This window comes from Polyodon spathula, chromosome 2 (assembly GCF_017654505.1).
Source record: "Polyodon spathula isolate WHYD16114869_AA chromosome 2, ASM1765450v1, whole genome shotgun sequence".
Classification (NCBI taxonomy): Eukaryota; Metazoa; Chordata; class Actinopteri; order Acipenseriformes; family Polyodontidae; genus Polyodon; species Polyodon spathula.
The window spans coordinates 25458795-25468975 of record NC_054535.1 but is presented as its reverse complement, the minus strand read 5'-3'; the positions used below and the strand labels follow the sequence as shown (position 1 = coordinate 25468975).

At 42.5% G+C, this 10181-nt stretch overlaps 1 protein-coding gene across 1 annotated transcript; it reads right to left on the bottom strand.

Moving 5' to 3' along the window:
* Positions 1-5969, bottom strand: LOC121294656 (5-hydroxytryptamine receptor 3A-like). Its single transcript, XM_041218608.1, has 9 exons — positions 5753-5969; positions 5153-5222; positions 4877-5058; positions 4642-4686; positions 3407-3516; positions 2577-2749; positions 1931-2088; positions 1619-1829; positions 1-669 (listed from the first exon to the last, which is right to left on the bottom strand). The coding sequence occupies exons 2-9, from the start codon at positions 5220-5222 to the stop codon at positions 485-487; spliced, it is 1134 nt and encodes a 377-aa protein (XP_041074542.1). The 5' UTR covers positions 5753-5969; the 3' UTR covers positions 1-484.
* Between the last annotated feature and the right edge of the window lie 4212 nt (positions 5970-10181).

The window sequence follows — 10181 nt, the reverse complement described above, 5'->3', positions numbered from 1 at the left end:
TCTGCAGAGTGAAAATGTGTTGGTAATCATATGAAAGAATGTGTATAGGTAATGTTAAACCAGTTTGCTGAAAGAGACTCTGTTATAAGTAAAGTTGCTACAGTAACTCCACTTGGCCGTAGGCTTAGAATGAGTAAGGCATGTACTAGAAAGTATGGGAAAGGAGACATTTTGTAAAGAATTAACCACAGTAATCTTGTAAAAGACAGTAGTTTGTGGTTGGTTGCAGTTACACCTGAGTGGAGTAATTGCTGACAATTTCAATTAGTAAGATAACAGAAACAAACTGTAGTCACATAAGCACTCAGCCTACTAGAGTATACAATGTTTGGTATTGGGAACATGATTGGTCTCATCCTTATAGTGTAACAAAGTAGTTAATTCAACATTTCCCTTCATTTATAAACCTTACATGTTTATGTGTGTGTAGGGATGGATGGATGGACATGGAGCTCTCATCCCTGACCTCTTAGACCCCACAATCTCACCAGAGAAAGCACTTGCCTTTGTTTTTGATCTCATCTCTCTCGATTCTCCCCAGAACCTTTGACAGGCGGGGGAAGAGATATTTCCTCGCCCACTCACTCCTCCCGTTGGACAGCTGGAACATCATCACTGTTTCCATGACACTACAGAGGAGCAGCACCAGTGAGCCAATCAGGTACACCTCTAAAGGGAAAGAGGTGCTGTTCAATACAGTTCAACAGCAAATACAATAGACAAATCCATCAATCCCTCCAGTGGAAGAACATCTTGATTAACGAGTGGCTAAAAGGACAGACATAGAACTGAAGATTCATGCATGCAATATCAAACACTGTAGTGTTATCGAACTGAGACAAACAAAGAGTGCATTGTGATAGTCAAATGTATTTATTTAACCTGGAAAGAACCCTTGAGACATGCATTTCATTTACACAGAGGTCCTGGCAGGAGAAGGCGGCATGAGATAACATTATAAAATCAATGACAAAAAGAGACAAATCACTTAAACATAACAAAAACACTTTAAACAATCATTAAAACAGTAATAGAAAATAAAAGGACAAACAATAGAACAATTCCATTTTACAGGATCCTGGTCGTAGAATTTATAAGAATGGGTTCAGGGGCTGGGAGCATTTGGGAAGGACACGATGGTATAAAACTGTCTATAAAATATGAAAGAAATGTAGAAGTAATATGCATTTATGAACTATCGGGTTGTCGGGTGCTAGTGTCAAACTATTTTCTAACAAAGCAATGCAACCAACCATACAGCATCCTTTTGGTATTGTTATTCTCAGATAACAATACCAAAATAAATCAAACTCCCGGGTGATTCAACATTTGTGTGACACCAAAGACTGGAGAATGTGTGAAGGGTGATACTCAAAGGAAAAGTGTCTGTGACAGAAACAGTCTGTGACAGAGTCAGTTTGTGACAAACAGTCTGCGACAGACACTCTGTGACAGAGTCAGTCTGTGACAGTCAGTCTGTGATGCACCGTTTGGCCACCAGAGGTTTGTTCAATAATGTTGATATTTAAGTAGAACTGAAAACAATGCAAAACAGCAATGTTGAATGAATTATGAATCACCCTGCATATGTGTGAAAAGGCTAAGCTCATCTTCTCACCAATGAGAGGCAGAGAGCCCCTGAAGGGGGGGAACAGGCTGAATATCATGAGGATGAAGATGAAGTAGCCAGTGAAGGTAGTGGACTTGTAGCTGAGCCGCTGCTTGTAGTAGGGAGGGATCAGGTAGCCCAGGACATCCAGCAGCAGGAGCAGAGCGCTGGGCAAGATCAGGTTTACTATGTAGAAGAGAGGTCGTCTCCTCACTGTAACCTGGTACAAACAACACAGAGAGACTAAGGACAGGAGCTGTGCATGGACAATGCAGAGGGACAGGAACAGTGTACCGGGCAAGTCAGAGACTAGACACTAACCTGCACCCTAACTGCTGAGCTGTGGTGGTTGTAAAGAGGCTGTTGAGAATCAGCCACACTGATGGAGAGTAGCTCCCACTCCCCCTTCAAAACAGAGAAGTCCCAGTTCCTCCAGAACTCTTCAAACTGGTCGGTCAGCCTCACCTTGACATCACGCTCTGTAGGGAACAGGCACAGGCACAGGCACAGGCACACACAGAGACACACACAGACACACATACAAACACAGACACACCGATACAGATACAGATACACACACACACACACACACAGATACAGATACAAACAGACACACACAGATACAGATACAGATACAAACACAGAGACACACAGGTACAGATACAGACACACACAGAGACACACAGACACACACAGATACAGATGCAGAGACATGAATCAGTGAGGGAGGCAACACTACTTACAGAACATGCTGTCTGACACACAGGAACTAATTAATGGGGTTACCTTTAAACATTTTTCTTTCTAATTAGCTAATTTACTATTTAGTTAATTAAAACAGTCCCCTAAAGGTGTTTGTTTCTAAAGTGTAAATAATTTGGACACAAATACATTTTAAGCAGGTTCAGCTGAATCCTTAAATGATTACAGGATGTGGGGGTGGGGTGGGTGAGGGGGCGACACTCACTGGTGTGTGCTGCGAGGGTTCCGAAGGTGAGGTTGCAGGTCTGTGTGTCCAGAGGGAAGTGGGACAGGTCTAGAGGACAACTGGAGGTGAGCTGCATGGGTCTGCGGTACTCCACCAGCCCACGGTGAGACACATAGACCACACGGACACTGGGGGCTTTATCCTCCGCGACCCTGCAGAGCACAACACAGCATCACCACAACAACAACACAGCAACGACACAGTGACAGCACAGCAATGACACAGCAACGACACAGTGACAACACAGCAACGACACAGCAACAACACAGTGACAACACAGCAATGACACAGCAACAACACAGTGACAGCACAGCAACAACACAGTGACAACACAGTGACAACACAGTGACAGCACAACAACAACACAGTGACAGCACAGCAACGACACAGCAACAAAACAGCAATGACACAGCAACAGCACAGCAACGACACAGCAATGACACAGCGACAACACAGTGACAACACAGTAACGACACAGCAACAAAACAGAGACAACACAGTGAAGACACAGCAATAGCAACAGCGCGGTCAGCACTGCCATGTAAGTGCAGTGAATAGCTAACTAAGGGGTGTCCTGGAAAAAAAACCTTGATAAACAACAGTTTCATTTCACTGGCTTCATATTGAGTAATAACAGAATGGCTGATCTCCATGGAAAACAATGGGACAGCAGTGCCTGGCTGTATTATACAGTAATAAATAATAGAACATCTATAAAAGGAATTTGGGAACAACACCTAGGAGAATAATATTTATATAGTGTGTAGTTCATGCAGTACAGACAGGGGTGACGGCAGCAGGCTACCTACATCTCGTAAACGGTGATGTCCGGTATCCAGAGCTCCTCCAGCGGTACGGACAGCCTCTTCACCCCCTGGTAGTTATCCGGGTCCCAGCGCAAGTATTCGTCATGCCAGCGCTGCACACAGAGGGACGCAGCATTGAAATTAAATATATGAATAATTATATATGAAACTGGAATGTCATTTATTTCAAACTATGCATTCAAATACATGCCAATACACACACACACACACACATATATATATATATATATATATATATATATATATATATATATATATATATATATACGATATATATATATTATTATAATTAACAATATTAATTTTACAATATAAATAAATACATAGATTTTTTTTAAAATGTTCTTTCTTTTTAAAATTATATTATATCAAACTGTTTTTATTTTTGATCTTGCTTTCTTTTTACTTTTTCTCTATACAAATGTATTTGAAATACTTTTTTATGAAAGTTTTATATAAAAAAAAAAAAAATTGATTGAGTTTGACTTGATATAATTCGAGTTGAACGGAACTCATTCAGCCAACAACCAAAAAAAAAAATAGTTAAGGGAAGACAAGACTGAAGTTTTTAGAATTCCAAAAAGAGTAAACAATGCCTCTTTTCCACTGCCCTTCCGCAGGTATAGCTGAGCTAGTCGGTCTGGGCGAGGTGTAGATGGAGGGTGTTTCCACTATAGCTACACCTCAGACAGTGCAGTTTTGCATCTCATACCCAACAGGACCAAACTGTGCTGTGTGGAAGTACATTATCGAAAGGCGTGTGCTACACAGACAAACTGTTCTGAACAATGGCACAGTGTAAGCGAAAGCTGTGTTCAAAACATACCGGACAAAATTATTTATTTATAGGACGCAAAAGAAATGACAGCTCTCCTCAACATTTGGGTGCAAAATCAAATTCAAGAGCAGCTGTCAAGCAAAGTTTTAGAGATTTGACAAAATCAAGGAAATTGACAGCAGCAGGGGATCGATCACACTGCTTTTCAGTGTTGAGATAAAACAAAGAAAATTGAAAAATGAATACAAGATTAAAGATAATAACAGTGTGACCTTTTACTACCACACTATGACCTTTTACACTGGAATGCAGACAGACATCTTTAACTGCACCTCACACAGACCTTCCAGCTCGGCTCTACTTGGAGAAAGGCAGGAAAATAGTGACGAGGCAAATGTTTTCCTCGTCACTATTTCAAAATGAGAACATAGGTCCTTACCTGTCTGTAAAGAAGGTACAACATTAACTTCTCATGCTTCTCCTCCTGTGTGACAGAACCAAACACATGGCTGCAGTAAATCGTGTACAGCCGGGATTCCTTGCCAATCTTAACAGTTTCATGAAACAGCCCACATAGATGTACTGTATTTGAACTCTGTCTGTAATTTAAATAACAGGAGTTTACATCAGAATATACAGATCAAACAAACACAGGCCTGGTGCCAGGTACCCACCACGTCAAGCACAGCCTGCACAGAGAAGTCGATGGAGACCACAGTGACCGTCCTCCAGTCTCTGACAGGGCGATACTCACGGGAGTGTCCGGTCAGGAGAGAGTCCAGCCTCTGAGACAGGAAGAGGGGCCTGGGCTGAGAAGCAGGTTGAGACAGCAGGGGTCCAGGGCTGGCAGACACATCTGAAGGGACAGGGTAATGGCAATGTCAGAGCAGGGAGAGGGATGGGAAAGGGAGGGGTGCTGGTGAGACAGACAGCGACGAGGAAATACTTACATGTGCCGGCCAGCAGTGACAGCAGCAGCGGCAGCAGGGCTGGGCTCATTTCTGGCAGGAACCTTCTCATCTGAGCAGGGAACAGACAGAATGTCACAGACAAATACACAGTCCAGCATACTTCTGACACCAGCCCTGGTGAAAGCTGTAATAAATGGCGCTTTACACTTTTTTCTTATCTCTCATTTGCATAATAACCGTTTTGCAAGTCCCTTTCTTTTGTTGTCTGTTTTCCACCAGAATTTAGATTGCCCATTTATTCTGAACAACACTGTAGATTCACTTCAGTTAGAGTCCAGTGGTGAGAAAAACCCTTATACAAGTTTCCCACAGTAAAAGCATAGCAAAGTGTAACAAAGCTCAGTAAAAGCATGATAAAATATAGGGAAGCATTGTAAAGCACAGAGTGGTATGGTAAAGCATATTGAAAACATGATAAACCATGGTAAAGGCATTATATAACCATGGGAAAACATGGGGGAAAAAACTGCAAAATTATGGTGCAAATTTACCCTGGTACATTTTTATAGGGGAACGTACAATATATCACAAATAAACACGTCCACCCCTCACCGTGGTAACAAAACATAATATACATACCGTTATACCATGGGGGTGGGTGACTACGTTCCCCCAAATGGCAGGTGAATACCGGACCACATGTACTTCGACACTCTGCAGTTCCAATATGAAGATCTGAAAGTTTAGACAGAAGTTCAGCAGTATCTCTCCTGTTGGCACCAGTGTCTCCTACATGAAGTATCTGAAGCGACATGGAATGCAAATTCATCTGCCAGGTAATAAAGTTTCAGTTTCTCTCATCGCCATTAATTCCTATCTCTGCGACTCCTTATCAATATCCTACTCGTGGATGTGTGTGGTACAGTGTTCGACCAAGACTGAGGCCCCTCTTTTGAATTCAGGAAAGCAGTATGCAAAAGAGATGGCTATGAAGGGATGAGATACTATAATTGTGTTTTATGAAAGGTTATCTGTTTGAATATTGAAATGAGGCCAATGGTTGTCTGCTCCTCTGTCTTGCTGTACGATTCAGACTCATTATGGGGTGGGGGGGGGGGCTGGATTTTTGTATTTCTGTATTTCTGTGGACTGGGAGAGGTCTTGCCCTGGCCCTTGACTAAATGCACTAGGCAGGTACGGTGAAGGAGGAGGGGGAGGGAGATGCCTCGCTCCAGTAATTCATGGAGACTGGTTTGGGTGAGGAGCGGGTTCAAATAGGAAAGAGATTTGTTTAACTTTGACAGGTGTATGTGAGCAGTCTGATCAAGCAGCATAAGAAAGATCCTCAGTTTTCAGGCTGGGAAGGGTCTGAACTTCATGATGTCCTAACCAAAGGATATGGTTTTAACTGTACATCACCTGGAGCTATTCTATTGTGATGTATTGATAATCTAAAAATAACAAATTCCTTAGGTCATACTCTTAAATAGTATGTGTTCAATACTTTTAAATATTATTACGTCCCTTAATCGTCACATCACAATGGGGACTCACGGTGCTACGGTGATCAGCAGAGCGAGCGGTCGGGATTGCTACGGTGATCAGCAGAGCGATCGGTCGGGATTGCTACGGTGATCAGCAGAGCGATCGGTCGGGATTGCTACGGTGATCAGCAGGAGCGTGAGGGATCGAGCATGACGGAACTGAGGGTCAGGATTGTTGCAGTGACCAGCCAGAATCAAGTGAGGAAGAGCGGAGGGTCGGGGCTGCTACAGTGATCAGTTCGGTGCCGCGGAGAACCACGGAGACGTTGTTTTGCTATTTACCTCTTTGGCTCTCAGTCAACACAGGGAGCACTCTCTTTTTGTATTTTCTGTTGTTACTTTGGCTCCTAGCCAAGTTGTGGAGTCTCGTAAGTTTGTATGTTTTAATATCTTTGAGCAATAAATCCCGTCTCTCGCACTCCTACTTGGTATTGGTCTGGTAACACAACTGCTCCAGAATACTCAGAATTTGAGCCTGTGGTTAGAGGGGGATATATTTCTAGCTAGCTTTTATTTTATTGCATTTAGGGTTCTAGTGCACTAGGTGGCTTACATCAGCCTACATTAGTTACATTGAGTAATACTAGCCATTTAAACTGGGGCTGCAAAGCTAGTGCAACGTATTCATTACTCCTCCACCTCACTCCTCACATCTTTTTTTACATAGTGGGCAGAATTTTGACCTTGTAGTTGGAGCAGTGTGTTCTTTACCACCATGGAGGAGGGTGATTCACAGCCTAAAGGCCCTGTGGCCATGATGCCATTTTTCATGGGAATGCCATGGGTCCCAACATTTAAAAGCACAGGTTCAGAGGTGAAGTTATCAGATTGGAGAACTCAGATCAATGCAATGTTAAGATCCCAATTACTTAATAGTGAACAAAAATGTGATTTTTATTTTTGGTGCCTTAGAAGGGGAAGCTAGGCAGGAAATTATGATGCTGAATGCTAGAGATCAAGCTACACCATAGCTAATCTACTGCAAGCTTGATGCCAGGCAGAAGTGTTAAAGGGACTAGGAGCTCTTAAAATAAACAAATCCCCTGAGCTGGAAGAGATCCTCCCAATAGTACTCAAAGAAATGAAAGAAGTTATTTACAAACCGCTAACCAAGATCATACAACAGTTTCTTGACACAGGGGTTGTACCGACAGACTAGAAAATTGCAAACGTAATACCAATCCACAAAAAGGGGGAAAAAACGAACGAGGTAACTACAGACCAATAAGCCTGACTTGTATTATATGCAAACATATGGAAAGGATAATAATATCCAAAATGGAAAATTACCTATATGGTAAGAGTATCCTGGGAGACAGTCAGCTTGGTTTTGAGGATGCAACCTTGATAATGGATAATTGCAAAGCATATGACATGGTTTATTTAGAGTTCCAGAAAGCCTTTGACAAAGTCCCTCATAAAAGATTAATTCTCAAACTGAATGCAGTAAGGATTCAAGGAAATGCATGTACATGGATTAGGGAGAGGTTAACATGTAGAAAACAGAAAGTACTGATTAGAAGAGAAACCTCAAAATGGAGCGAGGTAGCTGGATCAGTATTAGGTCCTTTCCTAATCTACATTAATGACTTAGATTCCGGTATAATAAGAAAACTTGTTACATTTGCAGATGATACAAAAATAGGAGGAGTGGCAAACACTGTTGCAGCAGCAAAGATCATTCAAAATGATCTAGACAAGATTCAGAACTGGGTAGACACGTGATATAGAGAAAAGTGTAAGGTACTGCACGCAGGCAATAAAAATGTGCATTATAAATATCATATGGGAGATCATGAAATTCAAGAAGGAATCTTTGAAAAGGACCTAGGAGTTTATGTTGACTCAGAAATGTCTTCATCTAGACAATGTGGGGAAGCTATTAAAAAAAAGGCCAAAAAGTTGCTCGGATATATTGTGAAAAGTGTTGAATTTAAATCAAGGGAAGTAATGTTAAAACTGTACAATGCACTAGTAAGACCTCATCTTGAATATTGTGTTCAGTTCTGGTCACCTCGCTACAAAAAGGATTTTGTTGCTCTAGAAAGAGTGCAAAGAAGAGGCACCAGAATTATTCTGGGTTTAAAAGGCATGTCATATGCAGACAGGCTAAAAGAATTGAATCTATTGAGTCTTGAACAAAGAAGACTACGTGGTGCCCTAATTCAAGCATTCAAAATTCTAAAAAGGTATTGACTATATCGACCCAAGGGACTTTTTCGACCTGAAAAAAGAAACAAGGACCAGGGGTCACAAATGGAGATTAGACAAAGGGGCATTCAGAACAGAAAATAGGAGGCACTTTTTCACACAGAATTGTGAAGGTCTGGAACCAACTCCCCAGTAATGCTGTTGAAGCTGACACCATGGGATCCTTCAAGAAGCTGCTTGATGAGATTCTGGGATCAATAAGCTACTAACAACCAAACGAGCAAGATGAGCCAAATGGCCTCCTCTCGTTTGAAAACTTTCTTGTGTTCTTATGTTCTTACGATAAAACCCCTGTTGTCTTGTTAGGATCGATGTTTTTTGATTGTAGGCAGCTTTATCCTCAGACTGCGGGAGCTGTGTAACTGCTTTCAATGCTGGGATCCAGATGGACTGGGTCAGGTGTATCGGATTCTGAGGGACCAGCCTATTATGGGCTGAAGGAAGGCAATTTGAAGCAAGAACTGAAGCTGTTGGTGCGTAGAACTGAGGGGTTAACCTTTGAAGAGGTAAGGAGGGAGGCACGGTGTGTGGAGATGACTATAAAGAGGAAACATGGCCAGCTATTACCTGCTGGGTAGTGACAGGGAGAGCGTCCCCAGTATCACCTCAGAGGGAAGCAAACTGGAAGCACACCTTCCATTGTGAGATGCTGCAGAAAGTTTGGGGCCAGACAGAAGCTATGGGGAAGGCCTTGGTGGAAGAGCTGCAATCAGGGATTGCCCCTAGTCAGGAATGGCGTCCTGTTTCCCCAGCAATGGTATAGCGTGATGGGAGGACCTACACAACATGGGACCCTTCACTATGCTCTATAGGCAACCCTAATAGGAGAATGAATCAGTTTCCAACTACTGAAGAAGCATCTTCTACTGCACAAGCTGTTGTGGTGCTGTTACAGGGGGAAAGGCTCACCATGCAGGAACAGGCTAAGGTTGAAGCCCCCCTGACTAAGTGGAGAGTTGTGTTTACTGCCTATGAAGATGTTTATGGGAGGACTGGGATTATGCAGCACCAAATCACCACAGGTGAGGCTCCCCCTATACATGAGCGTTATCGCCCCATACCACCCACTTTTTACCATGATACTGGTCCAGAAAAAGGATGGGTCCTTCAGGTTTTGTTTGGAGTATCGCAAGTTAAATGCCATCACCTATAAGATTGCTTATCCTCTTCCCTCTTCCTCTGGAGTTAGACCCCCAAGAAAAAGAAAATACTGCTTTTAGTACACCTATGGGGCTCTAAAAGTTTGAAAGTATGTCGTTTTGAGCTATGTAATGCACCTGCAACCTTTCAACAGTTGATGCAACGTTGCCTGG

Coding starts and splice junctions, on each gene's coding strand:
- LOC121294656 (XM_041218608.1), bottom strand. CDS start 5,222: ATGAGAAGGTTCCTGCCAGAAATGAGCCCAGCCCTGCTGCCGCTGCTG. Junction 3,517..4,641: donor TGTACCTTCTTTACAGACAG/GTAAGGACCTAT, acceptor CTCTGTGTGCAG/CGCTGGCATGACGAATACTT. Junction 670..1,618: donor GGGCTCTCTGCCTCTCATTG/GTGAGAAGATGA, acceptor CTTTCCCTTTAG/AGGTGTACCTGATTGGCTCA.